Here is a 27707-nt window from a genome sequence, read left to right as displayed (position 1 = left end):
ATTAGTGAAAATATTAATATTTGGTAGAGAAATATATCTTAATTTTACAGCAATTCTCAGGAATTTGTAAGTTTCATGATGTATAAAGAAGAATCTATAAATGTTCAGTAACTGGTCTAACATAATGAATAAGTAACACGAATCATTGATATAGTTAGAAAATTAAAATTTTCTAATACAATGTGTCTTGAGAAATCTCTCTCTTCCTCCTGCTCCTTTTTGCATTAGTTCCTGCTTCCAGAGGCATTCATTTCATGTATTTAAAGCTTCTGCATATGTCATATGTCATACCTAGTTCACAATGTTCATTATATCAGTGGGACCATATTGGAATATGATTCTAGGCTTCCAGCTTTGAAATCCTATTCCAGACCATCACAGACAGAGTACACTGCTCTTTGCACAGCTACACAACAGCTTTCCGTAAGTATATTGAACCAGTTCGAACTGTACATAAGTGGCTTGCCACTGGATCTTGTTATTTCAAGCAGTGTTGTGACAAATATCTAAAGGAGAGATGGGTCAGGAACGGGAGCACATATCTGTGATTTCTATGTTTAGCAGGCCAGGGCAGAAGGGTCTGTAAAACTTAAACTCAAAAAGGGGACAGAACACAAAGATTAGTACAAGAATAATTACATCAAGTCGATTAAGTGCAATTTATTAGTAAATGCTATGTGTACTAGTATATAAGTTGCATAGAAAAAATTTGCTCTATGTTTTCTGACATGTTTGTTTAAAAGACCTCAGAAGCCCTGATCAATATCCTTCTAAGAAGTATTTATTTGTGTATGTTTATGTGTCTGTGTGAGAGAGTGTCAATGTAGGTGCACATACTGAAGAAAAGAAGAAGGCATCAGGTGTCTTCCTCCATTATTCTCTGCTGTTTCTGTGAGGCAGGGTCACTCCCTGAGTCTCCCTCTTCTTTTCTTGGCTAGGCAAGAAGGCAGCAAGCACTCAAGATCATGATATTTCTGTCTCCATATCCCTCAGATCTGGGTGACTGGTATGGTTAGGATGCCTGGCTTTGTTCAAGGGTGCTGAGATCTAAACTTTGGATCTCATGTTTGCATAATGACAAATCCTAACTCTTTAGGCATTTCCAGTTTTCAATATCCATTTTAAATTCTTTCTGGACTAAAAAAAAATTAATGAAGAAATGTGATCAGTTGTGCTGTTATTTTACTGAAGATAGGGAAAGAGGATTTATAATTCAAATGCAAGATGAATTTATTTAACTTTAACCAGAATTTGATCTCCTTTGTGGAGAATCCCTTGGAAAATTACTTAGCTCTATTCTAGAAACACGGGTCAAGGTGTCCCAGATAATTTATCTTGGCTTCTGTTAAACTGCCTACATGTGCAAACCTCCCCTTCCAGCTAACTGCTTCTCTTAGCTTCTGTTATACTGCTTGCTTGTGCAAAACCTCCTCTCCAGCAAGATAACAAAGCTTGGTTTTGTCTTTAAAAGTTTCCTGTGCTGAAAAGTTCCTGAACAGAACATCAATGGCTTATGCTCTAAGATCAAGCATTGACAAATGAGACCTCATAGACTTGAAAAGCTTCTGTAAGGCAAAGGACACTGTCAATAGGACAAAACAGCAACCCACAGATTGGAAAAAAACTACATAGGGCCAACATCCAAACTATACAAAGAACTAAAAAAATTAGACTACAGAGAACCAAATGACCCTATCAATAAAAATAGGGTACAGAGCTCTAAATAGAGAATTCTCAACTGAGGAATCTCGAATGGCTGAGAAGCACCTAAACTATGTTCAACATTCTGCATCTTCAGGGAAATGCAAATCAAAACCACCCTGAGATTATACCGCACACCTGTCAGAATGACTAAGATCAAAAACTCAGGTGACAGCGGATACTGGTGAGGATGTGGAGAAAGAGGAACAATCCTTTGTTGCTGGTGTGATTGCAAGTTGGTAGCACCACTCTGGAAATCAGTCTGGCTGTTCCTCAGAAAATTGGAAATAGTTCTACCTGAGGATCTAGCTATACCCCTCCTGGGCATATACCCAAAAGATGCCCCAACATATAACAAGCACACATGCTCCACTATGTTCATAGCAGCCATATTTATAATAGCTAGAAGCTGGAAACAACCCAGATGCCCCTCAAAAGAGGAATGGATACAGAAAATGTGGTACATTTATACAATGGAGTACTACTCAGCTATTTAAAACAATGACTTCATGAAATTTGCAGGTAAATGGATGGAACTAGAAAATGCCATCCTGAGTGAGGTAACCCAGTCACAAAAGAAGTACATGTTATGTACTCACTGATTAGTGTATAATAGCCAAAATAAACTCAGAATACCCATGATACAACTCATAGACCGTATGAAACCCAAGAAGAAAGGAGACCACACCAAAGTGTGGGTGCTACAGTTCTACTCAGAAGGGGGAAGAAAATAAGCTCAGGAAGTAGAGGGAGAGAGATATCTGGGAAGAAGAGAGGAGTGGGAGGGAAAAAGGGGTGCAGGTTCAGATATGAGAGGAGATGGGGGAGAAGTAAAGAGTGTCAGGAATTTGAAAGGTGGTGTGTAGTAGTGGGGGAGTGGGAACTGGGCATAGCCACTAGAAAGTCCCAAGTGCCAGGGACCCAAGAAGTTTCTAAGACCCAAGAGGGAGGACATTAGCGGAAATACTCAACAAAGGGTATGCACTTACTGATAAGTGGATATTAGACCAAAAGCTCAGAATACCCAAGATATAATTCATAGACCACATGAAGCTCAAGGAGAAGGAAGATTAAAGTGTGGATGCTTTAGTCCTTAGAAGGGACAACAATGTACTCATGGGAGGAAATACGGAGACAAAGTGTGGAGCAGAGTCGAAAAGAAAGGCCATCCAGAGACTGCCCCACCTGGGGATCTATACTGTATACAGATACCAAACACAGACACTATTGTGGGTGCCAAGAAGTGCTTGCAGATAGGAGGCTGATATAGTTGTCTCCTGAGAGGCTCTGCCAGAGCCTAAGAAATACAGAGGCTGATGCTCATAGTTAATCATTGGACTGAGCACGGGGATCCCAATGGAAGAGTTACAGAAAGTACTGAAGGAACTGAAGGGGTTTGCAACCCCATAGGAAAAACAACAGTATTAACCAACCAGACCCGACCCCCACCCCCGCCCCTGGAGCTCCTAGGGACTAAACTACCAAACAAAGAGTCCACGGAGGTACCCATGACTCTAGCCACATATGTAGCAGAGGATGGCCTTGTTGGGCATCAGTAGGAGGAGAGGCCCTTTGTCCTGTGAAAGCTCAATGCCCTAGTGTAGGGGAATGCCAGGGCAGGGAGTTGGGAGTGGGTGGGCAGGTGGAGGAGCGCCCTCATAGAAGCAGGGGGAGGGGAATGGGATAGGGGGTTTCCAAAGGGGAAACCAGAAAAGGGAATAGCATTCGAAATGTAAATAAATAAAATATTCAATTAAAAAAAAAGGGGTGTAGAGGCTATATCCAGAGAATAGGCATGGCTCCCAGTTGAGGCATGGGGGTCACACACCCACCTCAAAAATATTTTTTTTATTTAAATGTCCATCCACATTTTGTTTTAATTTTTAATATTTTTTAATTACATATTTTCCTCAATTACATTTCCAATGCTATCCCAAAAGACCCCCATAGCGCCCCCCACTTCCCTACCCACCCATTCCCATTCTTTTGGCCCTGGCATACCCCTATATTGGGGCATATAAAGTTTGCAAGTCCAATGGGCCTCTCTTTCCAGTGATGGCCGACTAGGCCATCTTTCGATACATATGCAGCTAGAGACAAGAGCTCCGGGGTACTGGTTAGTTCATCATGTTGTTCCAACAATAGGGTTGCAGATCCCTTTAGCTCCTTGGGTACGTTCTCTAGCTTCTCCATTGGGAGCCCTGTGATACATCCAATAGCTGACTGTGAACATCCACTCCTGTGTTTGCTAGGCCCCGGCATAGTCTCACAAGAGACAGCTATATTTGGGTCCTTTCAGCAAAATCTTGCTAGTGTATGCAAAGGTGTCAGCGTTTAGAAGCTGATTTTGGGATGGATCCCTGGATATGGCAGTCTCTAGATGGTCCATCCTTTCATCACAGCTCCAAACTTAGTCTCTGTAACTCCTTCCCTGGGTGTTTTGTTCCCAATTCTAAGAAGGGGCACAGTGTCCACACTTTGGTCTTCATTCTTCTTGAGTTTCATGCGTTTAGCAAATTGTATCTTATATCTTGGGTATCCTAAGTTTTGGGCTAATATCCACATATCAGTGAATACATATTGTGTGAGTTCCTTTGTGATTGTGTTACCTCACTCAAGATGATGCCCGCCAGGTCCATCCATTTGGCTAGGAATTTCATAAATTCATTCTTTTTAATAGCTGAGTAGTACTCCATTGTGTAAATGTACCATAATTTCTGTATCCATTCCTCTGTTGAGGGACATCTGGGTTCTTTCCAGCTTCTGGCTATTATAAATAGGGCTGCTATGAACATAGTGGAGCATGTGTCCTTCTTACCGGTTGGGACATTTTCTGGATATATGCCCAGGAGAGGTATTGCTGGATCCTCCGGTAGTACTATGTCCAATTTTCTGAGGAACCGCCAGACTGATTTCCAGAGTGGTTGTACAAGCTTGCAATCCCACCAACAATGGAGGAGTGTTCCTCTTTCTCCACATCCTCGCCAGCATCTGCTGTCACCTGAATTTTTGATCTTAGCCATTCTGACTGGTGTGAGGTGGAATCTCAGGGTTGTTTTGATTTGCATTTCCCTGATGATTAAAGACGTTGAACATTTTTTCAGGTGCTTCTCAGCCATTCGGTATTCCTCAGGTGAGAATTCTTTGTTCAGTTCTGAGCCCCATTTTTTAATGGGGTTATTTGACTTTCTGGAGTCCACCTTCTTGAGTTCTTTATATATATTGGATATTAGTCCCTTATCTGATTTAGGATAGGTAAAGATCCTTTCCCAATCTGTTGGTGGTTTTTTTGTCTTATTGATGGTGTCTTTTGCCTTGCAGAAGCTCTGCAGTTTCATGAGGTCCCACTTGTCAATTCTCGATCTTACAGCACAAGCCATTGCTGTTCTATTCAAGAATTTTTCCCCTGTGCCCATATCTTCAAGGCTTTTCCCCACTTTCTCCTCTATAAGTTTCAGTGTCTCTGGTTTTATGTGAAGTTCCTTGATCCACTTAGACTTGACCTTAGTACAAGGAGATAGGAATGGATCGATTCATATTCTTCTACATGTTAACAACCAGTTGTGCCAGCACCATTTGTTGAAAATGCTGTCTTTCTTCCACTGGATGTTTTTAGCTCCCTTGTCGAAGATCAAGTGACCGTAGGTGTGTGGGTTCATTTCTGGGTCTTCAATTCTATTCCATTGGTCTATTTGTCTGTCACTATACCAGTACCATGCAGTTTTTATCACAATTGCTCTGTAGTAAAGCTTTAGGTCCGGCATGGTGATTCCACCAGAGGTTCTTTTATCCTTGAGAAGAGTTTTTGCTATCCTAGGTTTTTTGTTATTCCAGATGAATTTGCAGATTGCACTTTCTAATTCGTTGAAGAATTGATTTGGAATTTTGATGGGGATTGCAATGAATCTGTAGATTGCTTTTGGCAAGATAGCCATTTTTACAATGTTGATCCTGCCAATCCATGAGCATGGGAGATCTTTCCATCTTCTGAGATCTAGAATTTCTTTCTTCAGAGACTTGAAGTTTTTATTATACAGATCTTTCACTTCCTTAGTTAGAGTCACGCCAAGATATTTTATATTATTTGTGAATATTGAGAAGGATGTTGTTTCCCTAATTTCTTTCTCAGCCTGTTTATTCTTTGTGTAGAGAAAGGCCATTGATTTGTTTGAGTTAATTTTATATCCAGCTACTTCACCGAAGCTGTTTATCAGGTTTAGGAGTTCTCTGGTGGAATTTTTAGGGTCACTTATATATACTATCATATCATCTGCAAAAAGTGATATTTTGACTTCATCTTTTCCAATTTGTATCCCTTTGATCTCCTTTTGTTGTCGAATTGCTCTGGCTAGGACTTCAAGTACAATGTTGAATAGGTATGGAGAAAGTGGACAGCCTTGTCTAGTCCCTGATTTTAGAGGGATTGCTTCAAGCTTCTCACCATTTACTTTGATGTTGGCTACTGGTTTGCTGTAGATTGCTTTTATCATGTTTAGGTATGGGCCTTGAATTCCTGATCTTTCCAAGACTTTTATCATGAATGGGTGTTGGATCTTGTCAAATGCTTTTTCTGCATCTAACGAGATGACCATGTGGTTTTTGTCTTTGAGTTTGTTTATATACTGGATTACTTTGATGGATTTCTGTATATTGAACCATCCCTGCATCCCTGGGATGAAACCTACTTGGTCAGGATGGATGATTGTTTTGATGTGTTCTTGGATTCGGTTAGCAAGAACTTTATTGAGGATTTTTGCATCAATATTCATAAGGGATATTGGTCTGAGGTTTTCTATCTTTGTTGGGTCTTTTTGTGGTTTAGGTATCAGAGTAATTGTGGCTTCATAGAATGAGTTGGGTAGAGTACCTTCTGTTTCTATTTTGTGGAATAGTTTGTGAAGAACTGGGATTAGATCTTCTTTGAAGGTCTGATAGAACTCTGCACTAAACCCATCTGGTCCTGGGCTTTTTTTAGTTGGGAGACTATTAATGACTGCTTCTATTTCTTTGGGGGATATAGGGCTGTTTAGATCATTAACCTGATCTTGATTCAACTTTGGTACCTGGTATCTGTCTAGGAACTTCTCCATTTCATCCAGGTTCTCCAGTTTTGTTGAGTGTAGCCTTTGGTAGAAGGATCTGATGGTGTTTTGGATGTCTTCAGGATCTGTTGTTATGTCTCCTTTTTCATTTCTGATTTTGTTAATTAGGATGCTTTCCCTGTGCCCTCTAGTGAGTCTGGCTAAGGGTTTATCTATCTTGTTGATTTTCTCAAAGAACCAGCTCCTTGATTGGTTGATTCTTTGAATAGTTCTTCTTGTTTCCACTTGGTTGATTTTGCCCCTGAGTTTGATTATTTCCTGCCGTCTACTCCTCTTGGGTGAATTTGCTTCCTTTTGTTCTAGTGCTTTTAGGTGTGTTGTCAAGCTGCTAATGTGTGCTCTCTCTAGTTTCTTTTTGGATGCACTCAGAGCTATGAGTTTTCCTCTTAGAAATGCTTTCATTGTGTCCCATAAGTTTGGGTATGTTGTGGCTTCATTTTCATTGAACTCTAAAAAGTCCTTAATTTCTTTCTTTATTCCTTCCTTGACCAAGGTATCATTGAGAAGAGTGTTGTTCAGTTTCCACGTGAAGGTTGGCTTTCTATTATTTATTTTGTTATTGAAGATCAGCCTTAGTCCATGGTGATCTGATAGGATGCATGGGACAATTTCAATATTTTTGTATCTGTTGAGGCCTGTTTTGTGACCAATTATGTGGTCAATTTTGGAGAAGGTACCATGAGGTGCTGAGAAGGTATATCCTTTTGTTTTAGGATAGAATGTTCTGTAGATATATGCCAGATCCATTTGATTCATAACTTCTGTTAGTTTCACTGTGTCCCTGTTTAGTTTCTGTTTCCATGATCTGTCCATTGGTGAAAGTGGTGTGTTGAAGTCTCCCACTATTATTGTATGAGGTGCAATGTGTGCTTTGAGATTTACTAAAGTTTCTTTAATGAATGTGGCTGCCTTTGTATTTGGAGCATAGATATTCAGGATTGATAGTTCCTCTTGGAGGATTTTACCTTTGATGAGTATGAAGTTCCCCTCCCTGTCTTTTTTGATGACTTTGGTTTGGAAGTCAATCTTATCAGATATTAGAATGGCTACTCCAGCTTGTTTCTTCATACCATTTGCTTGGAAAATTGTTTTCCAGCCTTTCATTCTGAGGTAGTGTTTATCTTTTTCTCTGAGATGAGTTTCCTGTAAGCAGCAAAATATTGGGTCTTGTTTGTGTAGCCAGTTTGTTAGTCTATGTCTTTTTATTGGGGAGTTGAGTCCATTGATATTAAGAGATATTAAGGAAAAGTAATTGTTGTTTCCTGTTAATTTTGTTGTTAAAGTTGGCATTCTGTTCTTGTGGCTGTCTTCTTTTAGGTTTGTTGAGGGATTACCTTCTTGTTGTTTCTAGGGCGTGGTTCCTGTCCTTGTATTGGTTTTTTCCTGTTATTATCCTTTGAAGGGCTGGATTCGTGGAGAGATAATGTGTGAATTTGGTTTTGTCGTGGAATACTTTGGTTTCTCCATCTATGTTAATTGAGAGTTTGGCTGGGTATAGTAGCCTGGGCTGGAATTTTTGTTCTTTTAGTGTCTGTATAACATCTGTCCAGGATCTTCTGGCTTTCATAGTCTCTGGTGAAAAATGTGGTGTAATTCTGATAGGCTTGCCTTTATATGTTACTTGGCCTTTTTCTCTTACTGCTTTTAGTATTCTATCTTTATTTAGTGTATTTGTTGTTCTGATTATTATGTGTCGGGATGTATTTCTTTTCTGGTTCAGTCTATTTGGAGTTCTGTAGGCTTCTTGTATGTTCATGGGCATCTCTTTCTTTAGATTTGGGAAGTTTTCTTCTATAATTTTGTTGAAGATGTTTGCTGGTCCTTTGAGTTGAAAATCTTCATTCTCATCCACTCCTATTATCCGTAGGTTTGGTCTTCTCATTGTGTCCTGTATTTCTTGGATGTTTTGAGTTAGGATCTTTTTGCATTTTACATTTTCCTTGATTGTTGTGCTGATGTTCTCTATGGAATCTTCTGCACCAGAGATTCTCTCTTCCATCTCTTGTATTCTGTTGCTGATGCTCGTATCTATGGTTCCAGATTTCTTTCCTAGGGTTTCTATCTCCAGTGTTGCCTCATTTTGGGTTTTCTTTATTGTGTCTACTTCCCTTTTTAGGTCTAGTATGGTTTTGTTCATTTCCATCATCTGTTTGGATGTGTTTTCCTGTTTTTCTTTAAGGACTTCTACCTGTTTGATTGTGTTATCCTGTTTTTCTTTAAGGACTTCTACCTGTTTGATTGTGTTATCCTGTTTTTCTTTAAGGACTTGTAACTCTTTAGCCATGTTCTCCTGTAATTCTTTAAGTGTGTTATTAAAGTCCTTCTTGATGTCCTCTACCATCATCATGAGATATGCTTTTAGATCTGTGTCTAGCTTTTCTGGTGTGTTGGGGTGCTCTGGACTTGGCGAAGTGGGAGTGCTGGGTTCTGATGATGGTGAGTGGTCTTGGTTTCTGTTAGTAAGATTATTACGTTTACCTTTAGCCATCTGGTAATCTCTGGGGTTAGTTGTTATTGTTGTTACTGTTTAAAGATTGGAGCAGACTCTGTTCCACTCACCCAAAGTCTCAAAATCCTGTGGCGGGTGTCGTGGGTAGCTGGCGGGTGTCAGCAGACCCTGTGCTCTAGCTACCCCTGTGATGGTCAGACCGGATGACGCTTTTGGCCCTACTCAGGCCGGATTTCTGCCTCTCCAACCAAAGCAGTCTCAGTTCCCGCGCGATTGGACTGGAGCAGAAGCTTTGTTCCACTCACCAGAAGTCTCAAGATCCTGTGGCGGGTGTCGTGGGTAGCTGGCGGGTGTCAGCCGACCCTGTGCTCTAGCTACCCCGGTGCTGGTCAGGCCCTACTCAGGCCGGTTTTCTGCTTCCCTAACTAATGTAGTCTCAGGTCCCGCGTGCAATTGGATTGGAGCAGAAGTTGTGTTCCACTCACCAGAAGTCTTAAGATCCTGTGCCACCTCAAAAATATTAATCCAGAATTCCTTCTGTCAAAAGGAAATGCAGGGACAAAGAGTAGAGCAGAGAGTGAAGGAAAGGCCATCCAGAGACTGCCCCACCTGGGAATCCATTCCATCTGCAGACACCAAACCCAGACACTATTGCTGATGCCAAGAAGCACTTGCTGACAGGCGTCTGGTATGGCTGTCTCCTGAGGCTGTGCCAGAGCCTGACCAATACAGAAGTGGATGCTTGTAACCAATCATCAGACTGAGCACGGGGACCCCAGTGGAGGAGTTAGGGCAAGGACTGAAGGAGCTGAATGGGTTTGCAACCCCATAGGAAGAACAACAATATCAACCAACCAGATCCCCCAAAGCTCCTGAGGAGTAGACCACAAACCAAAGAGTACACATGGAGGGGGGCGGCCCATGGCTCCAGCTGGATATGTAGGAGAGAAATGCCTTATGGTGCATCACTGGGAGGCGAGCCCCTTGGTCCTGTGGAGGCTGGTGACCCAGGGTAGGCAAATGCTAGGGTGCTGAGGAAGGAGTGGGTGGGTGGGTGGAGAGCACCCTCATAGAGGGAGGGGTGGGGGGAGGGTCTAGGGAGTTTGAGGAGGGGAAACTGGTAAGGGGGATAACATTTGAAATGTAAATAAATAAAATAACCAATAAAAAAAAAAAAGAAAAACCAAAGGCCCCTGTGCCAAATGGTTGGGGATACACTTGGGTTCTAAATGCCTGAGGATGGTATCAGCCAGCTGAAATAAAGACTTTCAGTGGGTTACAGATTGTGTCTCACTGGTCTTTGGTGGGCTCCCTGCAACACAGCAAAGATTTTTCTCCCATTCTTTAGCCCATTTCTTAATTCAATCAATATTTACTCTGAGAGATCAATAGGTTTTAATTTCATGATACCAGAGTTGTCAATTCTTGATCTTATTCCTTGAGCATCTGGAGCCTCTTTTCAAAAAGTTCTGTATCTTAGTGCTTTCTCAGTTTTAGAGTTTTTCATCATGTATGAATATCTTCAATCAGCTTGAACTGATTGATGTAGAAGGTGAGAGACAGGAATCTAGAATCATTCTTCTACTTTTAATATCCAGCTTTCCCTGAACCATTTGTTGAAAAGGCTGTCTTTTCTCCTGTATGTTTTGGACATCTCTCTCAAAATTGAGGTGGCTGGAGGTATTTTTGTTTGTTTGTTTGTTTATTTTTTCCTTTATTCCATTCTGTTGACCTATATATCTGCGTTGGTGCCAGTACTATCTGTTTTTATTATTATGGACCCATAGTATAACTTGATATCAGGAAATTGATACCTCTACCATTGGTCTTTTTGTTCAAGATTGCTTTGGCTATCTGGGTTCTCTTGTGCTTTAATAATGAATTTTAGGATTTGTTTTTTCCTATTTATGTGAAGACTTTCATTGAAATTTTCATAGGGTTTGCACTGGATTTTCAGATTGGAATACAGTCATTTTCACAATATTAGTTCAACTGACCCATGAGTTATAGGTGGTTGTCTTGACTCTTGGACAAAATACACTAATTTACTTTGATTTTAGGTTCTGTTTCACAGTAGATTTTAGTCTTTGCTTTGAATCTTCCTTTTATAGTATGGACTTTAAACAAGAATTTACTACAGATTTTTCCACTGCAAAAGACAGCTTACTAAGTCATCCCCTCCCTCCTTCCTTCCCTCCTTCCTTCCCTCCTTCCTTCCCTCCCTCCCTCCCTCCCTCCCTCCCTCCCTCCCTCCCTCCCTCCCTCCCTTCCTTCCTTCCCCCTCCCTCTTTACCTCCCTCTGTCTTTCTTTTCTCTTTAGAGGCATTAATTTGCTAGTCTGACGTTGTAGGAGTTTGGGGTGCCAGTTTCCTCTTATTTAAACAGGAAATGTAAGCCTAGGAAGATACCCGCTGAGAAAAGGTAGGCACTAGGGAAAGCCACCTTCCAATTCTTAATTACTACTTTTGATTTGTGTTTGGTGGGCCACTGCATCTTATCATTAATGCTGAATGCTCCATTTCAATAACCAGACCACATTCTCTGGTTCAATTAAACTGGGGTCCTATTAATGAAAGTAAGATTATCTGATTCTACAGTCCCAAAGTCATTAGCTAATGTGCACTGGGAATTCACAGAGAGAATGATAGGAATGTGGAGCTTTTGGAAACAATGGCTTCTTAGAAACAGTGGTTTTATTAATTTCATTCAATGCTCTTGATTAAGCTATATGACATTTAATAAAACACATTCTAAAACAGTTAAAAATTACAAGAGTTCTTTTTTATTGGTTGTGTGAAAATCCACAGGAAGTGGCTACTTCTCTAGAGGCCTTATTGGGATCTTTTAATATGTGCATTTATGATGAAATATCAAAATTCACATGAGCAACACACATCCAATTATACGAGCACACAGTCATTTTCTCATGCAATTAAATTCCATTGTGGGAATCCACTTTTTGAAAGATGAAAACAAATAGTTCAAATAAAGACACTTATCTATGGTTAAAAATCATTGCCCCATGGGCTTAACCATTAGAAATACCTTTCAAATCAAACACCTTATAAAGGGAAAGAATAGTAATATGCTCCTTTCTAGTAAGCTTTAAAGTCCACGTATATGAGAATCAACTTCTGAAATGTACTTGTAGGAAGGGGACCACATAGTACCATGTAGGTTCATGCCATTTTGGCTATCACGTCTGTGCAGTGAGACTGACCTAAGAGGAGCTAACATAATGGTTACAAATGGATACACTTGATATTCACAAAGAAAAAGAAATATACTAGTGGGTTTTGGCAATTATAAATTTCCTGTATACACAATTCAAGTGGAATTGACTATTATTATTCATCAAGAGTCCACAAAAGCAATACTAATATTCTCCTCTGTAAGTTGGGCTTGAATATAGGTCCTACTCAAATATTATGAAAATATTTCTGTTTAGTTGTAACACTGATGTAGTTAGTATTTACTGAATTTTATTCAGTTTAAGCACTTCTGAGACTTTTAAAGAAAAATGACACTGATATTGTGAATACACATGTATTTATTTTAAAGACAGTTGATAGAACATTCCACTGGAAGAACAGCGGGTAAAAAGAGACCACCTGTAATCATGTTATCTGATGTGCTGCATATTTTTGTCATTCCTGTTACTGAAAAGTATCAAACTACATTAGGTGAAGACACAGGGTTTGTTACTGAAAACACTCTTCCAGCTCTCTGAGGCAAATCTGAAGATTAAGCTGCCACCTGAAAGGTAATGAGCTTATTCTTTTTATATGTTTTCCTATGGTTCCTTAATAAACACTGCTTGCATTAAATCTGTCTATTTCTTTTTGGGTCTAGTTGTATATAATATAGATAGCATACATTTCTCCATTTTCTCCCATTGCTAGCACAAGGTCCTACTCAAAGCTGATAATTACGAAGCAGGTAAGCTTTGCATCCCACATTGTCTCTTTGCTTTTCTGTAAGTTTGGTAATGGTGCAATCAAGGGTTAATAATGTTGTGCCTACTTACATACAAACTTCTTTTGTACTGTAAAAAAGGACAAAAGAGGCCGATTTGTTAGAGATATATAACTTCTGGCATGTAATGCTGTTAAAACGGAGAGGGGAAGTAAAGGTGGACAAGGAAGTCCCTCTGTCTCAACCTTCATCACAAACATCTGCCTTTTCCTGTTTCTATTTGACTTCCTTTCAAGCTCTGAGCTCTCTCTCCTTTTAATCTAATTTTATTTTTTGACTTTATTGGATATTTTCTTTATTTACATTTCAAATTCCCCTTTCCTGGTTTCCCCTCCGAAACCCCCTTCCCCTATCCCCTTCCCTATCCCCCTGCTCCCCAACCCACCCACTCCTGCCTCCTGGTCCTGGCATTCCTCTACACTGGGGCATAGAGCCTTCACAGGGCAAGGGCCTCTTCTCCCATTGATGTCCAACTAGGCCATCCTCTGAGCATTCTCTTGACTATTGCTCTTAACTGAGGAGCCATGCATTGCCACTGTCCCTACAGCTTCCCTCAGTGCCACTGCTTTCTACTGGCCCAGCTTCTGTCATCCTGGACCCTCTGCCACTTCTGTCTGATCACTGCAGAGACATGTTAGTTACTCCCCATTGTCTCATACCTCACCTGGTTTCAACACTCACCTGGGATCCTGCTGTCAAATTCACTTTCCTAAAATATTCCACCTCTTTACCTGAGGAATGAGAGCCACTCCCATAGTGTGGCTCTAACAGAGTATTCTGCCACTCAAGCCATTCCCTACATTGAGCCTTTGAAAAATGAATCTCCTTTTGTTTTTTTCAAGCAATCCTGAAAAATAGATTGCTATTTCCTTGCTTTTACTCAATCTTCTGCCCTTACATCCTTCTATAAGTCTCCTATTAATTTATTATAAATATATAAATATACATAAAACTCTTCCAAGATCTACTTCTTCCACAGATGGTCTGTCACTATGACTTTTCTTTAGCTTCCTGTGAATCAGCTCCCAGTATCTGAGTATTACTTGAATGACACGACCTTCCCAGGCTGAGAGATCCAGTGCTCTCACTGTTGGCTGCACATAACAATCACTAGAGGATGTTAAAAACAAAACAAAACAAAACAAAACAAAACAAAACAAAACAAAACAAAACTAGCCAAATTAACAAAGATTCTCTCTGGGGGTAGTGCAGACATCAGAAAAAAATGTTTTGTGCTATTAAATCTTGTAATTTAAAAGTATCCTAGGGGTTAAAACATGTAGGGGATTGAACTTCTATTTGGTTTGATATGAAGGTGCTTCATTGATTTAGTCTACTGGGATGAGGTCTGCACAGACGTAGAGCATGGGAAGCCTTAGTTCAGAAGGTGTTTAAAAGTTTTGAAGACTATTTAATATCGAAAGATACATATTCAGGCAGGATGGCACTATCCACAGCTGAACTGCAGTTCCTTTTTATACTGACGATGAACTGGCAGCTGGCTGCAGTCCTTCCATTCCTACAGCTCCTTCACAAAGGACAGCATTGCTTGCCTTTCATCATAGTACTTGAATAAAGTGCACTTCAGTAGAGGAATAACCACTCTATAGCAGAGGCATAACCAGTCTACAGAAAAGCATTGCTTCATGTCTCTGCCTACCTTCTCCTTCCCCGAGCTGGTCAGAGTGCTGAAGTAGAAAGGGTTTTATGTGGTCCAATGCTCACATGCCAAGTTCTTTATGTAGGTTGTCTGCCTGGGTTGGCAGTGACCTGCACTAAATCCTGGCCTTGTATATTGACAGTACTGTAGACAAGCAAGGCATAGGGCTATCTTTAGAGAAAGATACCTTAAGGGGGAAGGGTATACATGATGTTTGTAGCAGCCTCTGGGCATACCTGATTCTGCTGATCTTAGAGGATGACCTCCAAATTTCATTTCAGTTTGGCGGAGTTTTGTCATGTTTAGCAGCTGTGTAACATGAGGAACATCTGTTGCAAGTTGACAGCTTCGTGGAATAATATCTGTGGGTTCATCTGTCAAAAATGGAATACCATATATTATTCAAAATAAAAGCACCCATACCCCAAATGCAAGCCATTGCTGCCAACGAAGCAAACGCTATAATGAAATTAAGTAAAGCAGAACAGTTTAGAGTGCAACTGTGGACAACGTCTGCAAGCTTTTAGCCTTGCTGTCTATAGAATGAGCACGGCATTGCTGGGCAAAAGGGAAATTAGAAACTGCTTCTGTATGACTTATGGAGAAGAGTCCCAATCAGGCAGGATTCTTATGAAGGAAAGAGCCAGAGAACATTGGAAACATAAACAATAGCAGAAAAATATGGAAAAACAAAGGCAGGTCACTATGAGGAGAAAAAATAAGCTTGGGTGAGAGCTACAAAATCCTCTACACACGTAGTAGTCAAGAGTGGCCATCGATGCGTGCTACGTGACATGGATGCATGAGAACACTGATCAGGAGAGAACTAGGTGGCCTGCAGAGATGCAGCCAGCTCACATGCTGAGGGCAGAGAGAAGCCTAGAGTGGTGCTGGCAGTGAAGCTGCTGCACAGTGTTGCATGAGAACTTGAGCCGAGAATCTTCATAAGCTGAGGATGCCCTGGCAGGTACCACCCTATCACTATATAGGCAAGCAACAACATGGGAACCTAAGAAGCCTTCCACTAGCCAGTAAATGCAAGCTTTCTCATGCAAGAACCAGAGGACACTAGGGCTAAAAGACATCCGAGATCTGCCGGGGAGAATGCCCTGCAAACATATACTCAAAGTAAATATAAAGGATAGAATCTTCCAGACCGCCTCAGAGGCCTAGCCACTGAAAGTCCTCAGGAAAGTCATAGTTCCTAGCACAGCAGGATGGGACTGGGGCTGGTAGGCAAGGGCTGGGTGCCAGACATTCGTGATTTCTGCAGGCTTATACAGAAGCTCCTCTAAGCAGGGATGACACATGATTTATCTTCTTTGACTTCTTGAAACTAGTAGCTTTTCACTATTAACAGAGCCTGTTACAAAAGACAGTGTGTGAAATCATAGGAGAAGAAACAGTGACAATATTATAGTGACAGGGCAAAAGTTTCTTCAATATGAACTAACCAGTACCCCCAGAGCTCATGTCTCCAGCTGCATATGTAGCAGAAGATGGCCTAGTCGGCCATCATTGGGAAGAGAGGCTCCTTGGTCTTGCAAACTTTATATGCCCCAGTACAGGGGAACGCCAGGGCCAAAAAGTGGGAGTGGGTGGGTAGGGGGGGGCAGGGTGGGGGGAAGTTATAGGGAACCTTCGGCATAGCATTTGAAATGTAAATAAAGAAAATATATAATAATAATAATAATAAAAAGTTTCTTCATCTCATCCTAGCTGGATCCATCTTTGGTTTAGCCTGAAACAGACTCCTCTCCCTCTCCTTTCTATCCTTGTCATGAAAAAGTATTGTATCAGAGTACTGAAGCTTGGCCTCAGAAGGCCCCAGCTAACTGCATGCTTTGGCTTCTGTTAAACTGCTTGCTTGCTTTACTTCCCCTTCAACAGCCAACCATGATGCCGCTTTTCTGTTTTATTTGCCTTTAAAAACTCCCTGTAAAATGCATTTGAGGCTGCTCTGTTTCCAGGAAGGCCCAGGCCAGATTAATACTGACTCTCGATTTAGGCTTCATGTTGTCTTTGGATCTCTACTCTGCAATAATAGTTAGTACCTTCTGTTTTTTTTTTTTTAAGGCATTTTTTTTTATTAGATATTTTCTTCACTTACATTTCAAATGCTATCCCAAAAGTCCCCTATACTCTCCACACCCCCTGCCCTGCTCCCCAATCCACCCACACCCACTTCCTGGCCCTGGCATTCCCCTGTACGGGGGCATATAATCTTCACAAGACCAGGGGCCTCTCCTCCCATTGATAGCTGACTAGGCCATCCTCTGCTACATGTGCAACTAGAGACACAGCTCTGGGGGGTACTGGTTAGTTCATATTGTTGTTCCACCTATAGGGTTGCACACCCCTTTAGCTCCTTGGGCACTTTCTCTAGCTCCTCCATTGGGGGCCCCGTGTTCCATCCAATAGCTGACTGTGAGCATCCACTTCTGTGTTTGCTAGACCCCGGCATAGCCTCACAAGAGACAGCTATATCAGGGTCCTTTCAGCAAAATCTTGCTGGCATATGCAATAGTGTCTGGGTTTGGTGGCTGATTATGGGATGGACCCCCAGGTGGGGATATTGTAAGTTTCTGGGCTAATATCCACTTATCAGTGAGTGCATATCATGTGTGTTCTTTTGTGATTGGGTTACCTTACTCAGGATGATATCCTCCAGATCCATCCATTTGCCTAAGAATTTCATGAATTCATTGTTTTTAATTGCTGAGTAGTACCCCATTGTATAAATGTACCACATTTTCTTTATCCATTCTTCTGTTGAGGGATGTCTGGGTTCTTTCCAGCTTCTGGCTATTATAAATAAGGTTGCTATGAACATAGTGGAGCATGTGCCCTTATTACCAGTTGGAACATCTTCTGGATATATGCCCAGGAGAGGAATTGCTGGATCTTCCAGTAGTACTATGTCTAATTTTCTGAGGAACCGCCAGACTGATTTCCAGAGTGGTTGTACCAGATTGCAATCCCACCAGCAATGGAGGAGTGTCCTTCTTTCTCCACATCATTGCCAGCATCTGCTGTTACCTGAATTTTTGATCTTAGCCATTCTGACTGGTGTGAAGTGGAATCTCAGTATTGTTTTGATTTGCATTTCCCTGATGATTAAGGATGTTGAACATTTTGGACTGGTGACGGCTTGATGCCCTTGTGTAGAGGAATTCTAGGGCAGGAGGTGGGAGTGGGTGGGTGGATGGGTGAGCACCCTCATAGAAGCAGGTTAAGGGGGGTGGGATAGTAGGGATTTACAGAGGGGAAACCGGGAAAAGGGATAACATTTGAAATGTAAACATAAAATATCCAAGTTAAAAAAATCATAAACCCACATGGAAACAATGGTATAGTAAGTGCAAGGATGGAGATAAAGTGAAGGCCAGCCCAAGAGGAACATTTTTTTCCAACTGTGGAGAAAAATCAGTGCTAGAAAAAAAAACCTTTCAATCAATAAATGAGCTAAAGAATGGGACAGTTCTCAAAAGTGGGACAGTTCTCAAAAAAGTAAATACACATGCCCACTAAATAATATGAAAATGTGTTCAGCCTTGTTTGCTACCAGAAAAACGAAGTTAAAATAAGGTAAACAAAGATGGCAAGGAAGTGTTGTAGAAGAACACTAAAACGTTGCTGATGTCCCAGAATCTCAACTAGGCAGCCTCTATAGAAATCAGAATAGTGATGTCTCAAGATACTAGAATTAGAACCTAATTAGAATTAGAATTAGATGTATGACCGAGTAATACACTCTAAGGTCCTAACTTCTACCACAGAGATGCTTGCCACTTATACTTATTGTTGTACTGCTCACTGTCGCTAAAAAGGAAATCATTTAGATGAGTATCACCTGCTGAGCAAACCAGTTCAGGTGGTGCATAATACACAAAGGGATGTCACTCAGTGTACCAAAACTCTACCTAATACACAAAGGGATGTCACTCAGTGTACCAAAACTCCACCTAATACACAAAGGGATGTCACTCAGTGTACCAAAACTCTACCTAATACACAAAGGGATGTCACTCAGTGTACCAAAACTCTACCTAATACCCAAAGGGATGTCACTTTACGTACCAAAACTGAGATTACGCTGTGCTACATCTTATGGAGAAGGGGGATCAAAATCTGCATATATGTTTTGTTTGTGTGGTGGAACTACAAAATGGTCATGCAAGGAGGAGAGGAGAGATCTTAAGCCAGGGGACTGGCATGGAAGAAATGATAATGGGGTGGACAAGGCATTAAAGCACAAGAAGGCCCTTTGGAGGGGAAGGTGAATCAGAAGGTTTGGGAAGGGCCGTGGGGGAAGGGGATGAATAACAACACTGTTTGAAGAAGCTAGTCTGAAACCAAGAACTCTGCATAGTAGCTTTAAAAAAATAAAAATAATAAACCCAGAACTAAAAGGAACATGAGAATTTTGGTGTTCACTTTCAGGCACTGGGAGGATTATAATAGATAACACATTCAATATACAGCCTGGTCACAGAACTGTGCACTGAGTCATACATGCATTTGGCTAACACATAAAACACACAGCAAGATCACAGAACTGTGATTTGAGTCTGAGCACACACTGAGAAGACTTCATGTTCAATTTAAAAAGATATTTGTCTTCATTGTGTTTAATTACTTTTTTCATATCTGAAGTAATTTATTTGTTCACATTTATCCTAGTTGAGGTTCATAACTAGTTCATTTGTCAGTTTAAAAATCATTCTGTAAATAAAATTAAAAAAAAAATCACATCTAGACAGCTAAAGAAAGGACTCGGTATGTAGTAAAAGAAGGGAGTGTTGGAAAGCAACCTCAGAGCAGGCAGAGGTAACATGACCATGAACATGACTGTGAGGCCAAGAGCCCGAGTGGAAGGTCTCCCAGTGGCTGCAACCAACAAAAGCTAAGAGCAGTCAACAGAAATAAGGATTCAAAGTGCAGGTATGCCAGCTTTGATGTCCACACCCCTTCAGGAGCCAGAACATTCCATTCTGTTATATGAAGTGACAGGCTCTGTTTTAAACATCTAGTTATGTCATCTTGTAGAATCCCTTTGCTGCGAATGTGACCTCTATCGTGACTTGATGGGAAATGGGTCATCTGTGATACATAATTTCTTGACTCTACAGAAAGTATGGAACTGGTAAAGATCATTGCTTTAATTTTATTATTATTATTTTTCTGTATTTTCAATGCGTAACAAGAATCTAAAAACCCAGTATGAGAGGCACTAGGACTTCTAGTCCTTCAAATCCAAAAACTGAAACAAAAAGCTGGATCCTGTGTGCTGGAACGTCTTTGCACTCACATTCGGGCTCTCGGATGGATCACATTTCCCTCCAGACAGCTGACATGAATAATCAGAGCAAGTTGTTGATGCCCACACTGATCAAATATGTCATTTTAGCACCACATGAAATCATTTATATTTTTATAACTACCTGAAACCCAAATGTGTCCTCCTTGAAGGGGGACCAGTGTTAAATATAATTTTTGGATAGAGGACTTTTGCGAAATTTATTTCAAATCTTAAAAAAGTATTTCTAAGTCTCACCAGAGTACTTGGAGATTTACCCCAGCTGATAATGCCTCTTCCTTCTACAGTCTTGTTCCCAACACTCCATTTTCCTCCTAGGTCTAATTTTATCCTCTTTATTGGCATCAAACAGTGCTGTTTTCTTACTATGGATACAGCAAGAGTACTAAGTTATAAAACAAATTTCACTGACAGGGAGAGGAAGTCACTGAATAAGCTAGGTTCTGGTAGCTAGGTCTCCTAGTGCCTTACTTTGGGGTATCTATTTCTTGCCATTTTTTTCATTGTATTACATTATGAAAACACTAGGCTAAAAAGCCAGGTACTAATAAATATTTAATTTAAAAGGAAAGAGCCCTCCCCATCCTCCAACACAGACAAACATAAAAAAAAACTCCTTCTCTTCCCTTTCCACATCAGCCTGACAGGGCAGAGATTTCAGTCACTGGCTGGGGCAAGGGGCTTGCCCATCATATGGATGTTTTTCCACACTGGTGACTCTGGCCATCATGCACACTAGCTTGTCAAAGGCTAGGAACTGCTCAAAGGTGATGGCCCAGTCCCAGTCCAGGCTGCTGTTCCTGTACAGGGTGGTTCTACCCTGACTGCTACACTCCAATGTCCTCACAGTGTAGTTTGTCCTCCTCAGCATCGAGTAGGATGACATGGAGCTGTCATCCTTGGTACCATTATCAGAGGTCAACATGGAAGAGCAGGCCCCATTGTCCTGGGGTGAGGAGCCCGGTGGGGACTGTGTGTGGAGAACAGGGCCTCATACCCATCCCAGTGGGGAGGAAGCTGCCCCGTTTGCAGAGCCTGTGTGTGGAGTGACTTAAAGACACTGAAGCAATCCAGGGAGATGACACATTCTTAGAGGTGAATAAAAATGAAAGGACAACTTCCCAGAACCTTGAGGTAGAACTAAGTCACTTCTAAGAAGACAGTTTACAGCAGAGAGTGTCTACATTAGAAAAGTAGAAAACCTAAAGCATACTAGACACATGGTTAATCCAAGAAAATATAAACAGATTCATAGCAAGCTACAAGACTGAAACATTAGTAAAAAGTCTCTCCACAGAACAAAAAGCCCAGTACTGGATGGAGCCACTCATGAAGACAAGGATGGACCTAGTGCTGCTTGCACAGCCTCCTCAGAGTGAGAATGTCCTCTGCTTTCCCTTGGCCTCGACACAATCATACAATGGCGAGATGGATCTAGGACTTAGGCTTCAAGGACCATGGAGATTAACCAGACCAATGGGAGCAAATTGTGGTTTATAGCTAGATTTCTCATCTAGCCTTCTTACCCATCATGCAAGTCTTCCTGAGACTCCAATGTTAGCATTACTAGATATTGGAGAAATTCGCCCAAGGCTCTTCATGTCCAGGCTATCTACCATCATGGAAGTACAGGAACCCTAACATGTCCCAGTCTGTCTTAGGGTTTTATTGCTATGAAGAGATACCATGAACATGGCAAGTCTTATAAGCAAAGCATTTAATTGGGGTGCTTACAGTTCAGAGGTTTAGTCCATCATCATCATCATCAAGGCAGCACACAGGCAGATGGTACTGGAGAGGTGACTAATAGTTCTACATTTGGATCCACGGGCAGCAGGAAGAGAGAGCACCACTGGGCCTGGTTTGAGCTTCTGAAACCTCAGGGCCCACCCCCAGTGACACACTTCCTCCAATAAGGCCACACCCACTCCAACAAGGCCACACATCTTTTTTTTTTTTTTTAATATTTTTATTACATATTTTCCTCAATTACGTTTCCAATGCTATCCCAAAAGTCCCCCATAGCGCCCCCCCACTTCCCTATCCACCCATTCCCATTCTTTTGGCCCTGGCATTCCCCTATATTGGGGCATATAAAGTTTGCAAGTCCAATGGGCCTCTCTTTCCATTGATGGCTGACTAGGCCATCTTTCGATACATATGCAGCTAGAGACAAGAGCTCCGGGGTTCTAGTTAGTACATCATGTTGTTCCAACAATAGGGTTGCAGATCCCTTTAGCTCCTTGGGTACTTACTCTAGCTTCTCCATTGGGAGCCCTGTGATACATCCAATAGCTGACTGTGAACATCCACTCCTGTGTTTGCTAGGCCCCAGCATCGTCTCACAAGAGACAGCTATATTTGGGTCCTTTCAGCAAAATCTTGCTAGTGTATGCAATGGTGTCAGCGTTTAGAAGTTGATTATGGGATGGATCCCTGGATACGGCAGTCTCTAAATGGTCCATCCTTTCATCACCGCTACGAACTTTGTCTCTGTAACTCCTTCCCTGGGTGTTTTGTTCCCAATTCTGAGAAGGTGCACAGTGTCCACACTTTGGTCTTCATTCTTCTTGAGTTTCATGCGTTTAGCAAATTGTATCTTAAATCTTGGGTATCCTAAGTTTTGGGCTAATATCCACTTATCAGTGAATACATATTGTGTGAGTTCTTTTGTGATTGTGTTACTTCACTCAAGATGATGCCCTCCAGTTCCATCCATTTGGCTAGGAATTTCATAAATTCATTCTTTTTAATAGCTGAGTAGTACTCCATTGTGTAAATGTACCATAATTTCTGTATCCATTCCTCTGTTGAGGGACATCTGGGTTCTTTCCAGCTTCTGGCTATTATAAATAGGGCTGCTATGAACATAGTGGAACATGTGTCCTTTTTACCGGTTGGGACATCTTCTGGATATATGCCCAGGAGAGGTATTGCTGGATCCTCCGGTAGTACTATGTCCAATTTTCTGAGGAACCGCCAGACTGATTTCCAGAGTGGTTGTACAAGCTTGCAATCCCACCAACAATGGAGGAGTGTTCCTCTTTCTCCACATCCTCGCCAGCAACTGCTGTCACCTGAATTTTTGATCTTAGCCATTCTGACTGGTGTGAGGTGGAATCTCAGGGTTGTTTTGATTTGCATTTCCCTGATGATTAAGGATGTTGAACATTTTTTCAGGTGTTTCTCTGCCATTCGGTATTCCTCAGGCGAGAATTCTTTGTTCAGTTCTGAGCCCCATTTTTTAATGGGGTTATTTGACTTTCTGGAGTCCACCTTCTTGAGTTCTTTATATATGTTGGATATTAGTCCCTTATCTGATTTAGGATAGGTGAAGATCCTTTCCCAATCTGTTGGTGGTTTTTTTGTCTTATTGATGGTGTCTTTAGCCTTGCAGAAGCTTTGTAGTTTCATGAGGTCCCACTTGTCAATTCTCGATCTTACAGCACAAGCCATTACTGTTCTATTCAGGAATTTTTCCCCTGTGCCCATATCTTCAAGGCTTTTCCCCACTTTCTCCTCTATAAGTTTCAGTGTCTCTGGTTTTATGTGAACTTCCTTGATCCACTTAGACTTGACCTTAGTACAAGGAGATAGGAATGGATCGATTCGCATTCTTCTACATGTTAACAACCAGTTGTGCCAGCACCATTTGTTGAAAATGCTGTCTTTCTTCCACTGGATGTTTTTAGCTCCCTTGTCGAAGATCAAGTGACCGTAGGTGTGTGGGTTCATTTCTGGGTCTTCAATTCTATTCCATTGGTCTATTTGTCTGTCACTATACCAGTACCATGCAGTTTTTATCACAATTGCTCTGTAGTAGAGCTTTAGGTCCGGCATGGTGATTCCACCAGAGGTTCTTTTATCCTTGAGAAGAGTTTTTGCTATCCTAGGTTTTTTGTTATTCCAGATGAATTTGCAGATTGCACTTTCTAATTCGTTGAAGAATTGAGTTGGAATTTTGATGGGGATTGCATTGAATCTGTAGATTGCTTTTGGCAAGATAGCCATTTTTACAATGTTGATCCTGCCAATCCATGAGCATGGGAGATCTTTCCATCTTCTGAGATCTTCTATAATTTCTTTCTTCAGAGACTTGAAGTTTTTATTATACAGATCTTTCACTTCCTTAGTTAGAGTCACGCCAAGATATTTTATATTATTTGTGACTATTGAGAAGGGTGTTGTTTCCCTAATTTCTTTCTCAGCCTGTTTATTCTTTGTGTAGAGAAAGGCCATTGATTTGTTTGAGTTAATTTTATATCCAGCTACTTCACCGAAGCTGTTTATCAGGCTTAGGAGTTCTCTGGTGGAATTTTTAGGGTCACTTATATCTTAATCCTTGCAAATAATGTCACTTCTAATGAGCCTATGGAGGACATTTTCATTTAAACCACCACACAGTCCTTTCTTCTCTAGCTGGCACTTGTGTATCTCACTAGCTGACAGTTCAGACTTGATGTGAGCTCTAGGAAGATTTCCTATAGAACACCAATTCTCAACCTGTGGGTCATGAACTCCATAGGGGTTGAATGACTATCTCACAGGGATCAAATATCAGTTATCCTGCATATCTGAAATCTACATTATAATTTATAACAGTAGCAAAATTACAGTTATGTAGCAACAAAATAATTTTATGGCCAGGGTTACCACAACATGAAGACTGTATTAAAGGGATTAGAAAGGTTGAGAACCATTAGTGTGGAAGGGGAGAGAAGGAAAGGATTAACCTTGGATAAGGAGGCAGTGTGACAGGGCTGCACATATCACACACTACCAAAAAGTTTTGGTCTCTTGGTTACTGTTACTCATGCCTGGGTTTCACAGAGGGGCACAGACTGTGAGGCAGTGATATTTTTGAAGCAATTTTACCTTTTAGAATAGTACCAGAGAATCTGCCAGTAAAGTCTCCTTTCTGAGGACTAGATTGCATACACAACAGCCAAGAGAGGGAATCAACTGATAGTCCTACCTGTCTATGATGCTTATGAATCCCAACAATGAGCAGCATGGCAGCGATTCCCTAAAGGTTTGGTAGTGTCACCAATATATTGGCAGTAGCCCACAGAGGTCTAGTAACTATACTTAAGGCCCACCCAACAGGAGAGCAATAATGCATGATAATGGGAACTTAGCCAACTACTCCAGGCTAGTGAGCACATACATGTGTCTCAGAGAAGAACCTGCAGCCTGATTCTAACTCCATCCCACATACTTACCCCTACACCTGCAGACACTTGTAGCCCTCATTATACAAGTTTCTCTTTGAAAAAGATGCAGACCACTACAAAATACAACAACTGGTAAACACACACACTCACACACTCTCTCACACACACACACACTCATACACATACTCAGGGGATAGATACATCTACAACACAACTCCTACACCTATGCCATTAGAGACATACTAATGAACACTACACTGAGATTCCATCTCACCCCAATCTCAATGAAACACAGAATGCAAGCGATGATTGATGGTAAGGATGCGGGAAAGAAGACCTTCTATACTCAATCGGTGGGAACATAAAGTGGCACACCCGATACAGACGTCAGTGCAGGAGTTTCTCAAGCCATTAACATTAGAGCCGCCATGTCGCTCAGCTGAATCAGTCCCAGAAATTCACCCAAAGAACATGTAGTCAGCTTGCCACAGAGATATTACACATCTATGTTTATCTCTTGGCACTTTTCACATCAGCCAAGGAATGGAAGCAGCACAGAGGTCCATAAACACATGAATGGATAAAGAATAGTGGTCTATAAATAAAATAGAGCTTTAACCAGCTGTACAAATCATGACATTTATAGGAAAATGGGTAGAACTGTAGATCATTATCTTATAAAATAAGCTAGACCCAGTAATACAAATACTGCTTATTTTCTGTCATATGTGAACTTATTAAATTTAAGTGTGTGTGTTTGTGTGTGTGTGTGTGTCTGTGAGAGAGAGAGAGAGAGAGAGAGAGAGAGAGAGAGAGAGAGAGAGAGGTATGAAACTACAAAGGGGACCATGATAGAGGAGAAAGATTGTAGGTGAAGGAAGAGAGAGAAATAGAATGTACATGATATCAAAGTAGAAGGTGAGACTATTTGGTGGCCTAGGAGAAAAGCAAGGATGATTCAGACGGTGACAGAGGACAGCCGGTTTGACACGTATGAGGACGACACACAATCATGTCCAGGTATGGAAATACCACAACAGTCATACTATATTGTATACTGAATATGCAAAATTTAATTTAAAAGAGACAGGTCCAAGAAAAAATAAATAATAAATTAAGAGACCCACAAATGGATTCAGATAATGAAATTATGAGACATGAATTTAAAAATACTTTGATTAATGTACTGGATACGTCTGATAATAAGACCCAGAATTCTTTTAGAATAATGGAAGCTATTTTTAAAAATCAAGTGAAATTCTAAAATCAATATGGGCAACTGAAGAATAAGAAGTGTTTATCATTCAGCTACAGGAAAATGCTAAAAAACAGTTCTACCCAGGAGCTCCCACCAGACAGGACTGTTTCCAGTGACACTGCTCTTAACAGCCTAGGAGCAGCAAAGAAGCAAGGGCTGTCGGGTAAACAGCACAGCACACAGTGTGATGAGAAGCACACTACAGGTACACACAGCACAGACAGATCCACATTGAAGGCACAGGGTCCGTGATCCCAGTTTTACTAAGTTCAAAATCAGGTGCAATTAATCTGACAGAAGCGAGGAGGGAGAAGCCACAATCACCTGCAGACAGCGGCATGTTCATGATATTTTTAATGCTCAAATTTTTTGATCAGAATGTTGGTTATAGAAATACAAAAATGTGTCCACATTGCTGTAATTCCACAAAGGAAATGTAAAATATGGTGTGCTTTTATATCCATATAAAACATTGACAATATAACACCCATGCTTCAATAAAATGACTATTGAGGAAAATTGAAGAAAAATTACTTTTTATATTAACTTATTAACTCACAGATAAAATCTCCCCAGCCATAAATTCTTTCTTCCTATTAGCTTTAACTTGTGTCATGTGCCTGACGTACCTGAATTCAAAAGCTAGTGTGGTTCAGTTTCTTCAGAGAACACATCTGCTGTGTGGTTCTATGCAAGCAGAGAAGGAAAGCCACCTGACCCAGCTGTGGCCTCTCTCCCTATCTTTAGTTCTATCCCTTATCCTAGGAGGGGCACGGATACATAAGCTCCTTTCAGATTTCTGGACAACTTCTGGATAGGCTTCAGCTTCATGTGTTCTCCTAAGGCACTCATCAGTTTAAAAAATGTCGAGGCTCCTTTAAAAGGTTTTTTCTCTTCTCTCATGCTGCATCCTGTGAATTTATACCTTAAAAATTTTTTTTCTGTATCATAATTTTGATAGGAGCTTAAAAAGGATCAGATATTAAAACATGCATTCAACTTGCTGAGCTTCCTGTTTCTTTCTTTATATTAATCAGGCTATGATTAACTTCCTGTGAGCGGATGGAG

General features: G+C 41.0%; 1 protein-coding gene across 2 annotated transcripts in view; it reads right to left on the bottom strand.

The window, feature by feature from the left end:
• Cfap20dc (CFAP20 domain containing) overlaps positions 1–27707 on the bottom strand; it is a 248739-nt gene that overhangs the window by 103596 nt on the left and 117436 nt on the right. For both annotated transcript variants that reach the window (XM_029468705.2, XM_085828372.1), the window contains one exon: positions 15124–15261. In XM_029468705.2, the coding sequence (XP_029324565.1) occupies positions 15124–15261 (138 nt within the window). The remainder of the gene's footprint in view (positions 1–15123; positions 15262–27707) is intronic.

The sequence above is a fragment of the Mus caroli genome, unplaced genomic scaffold (genome assembly GCF_978045245.1).
Source record: "Mus caroli unplaced genomic scaffold, Mus_caroli_1 scaffold_12, whole genome shotgun sequence".
Taxonomy (NCBI): domain Eukaryota; kingdom Metazoa; phylum Chordata; class Mammalia; order Rodentia; family Muridae; genus Mus; species Mus caroli.
Note: the sequence above shows the minus strand (reverse complement) of the source record. Positions and strands in the feature narration are given on the sequence as shown.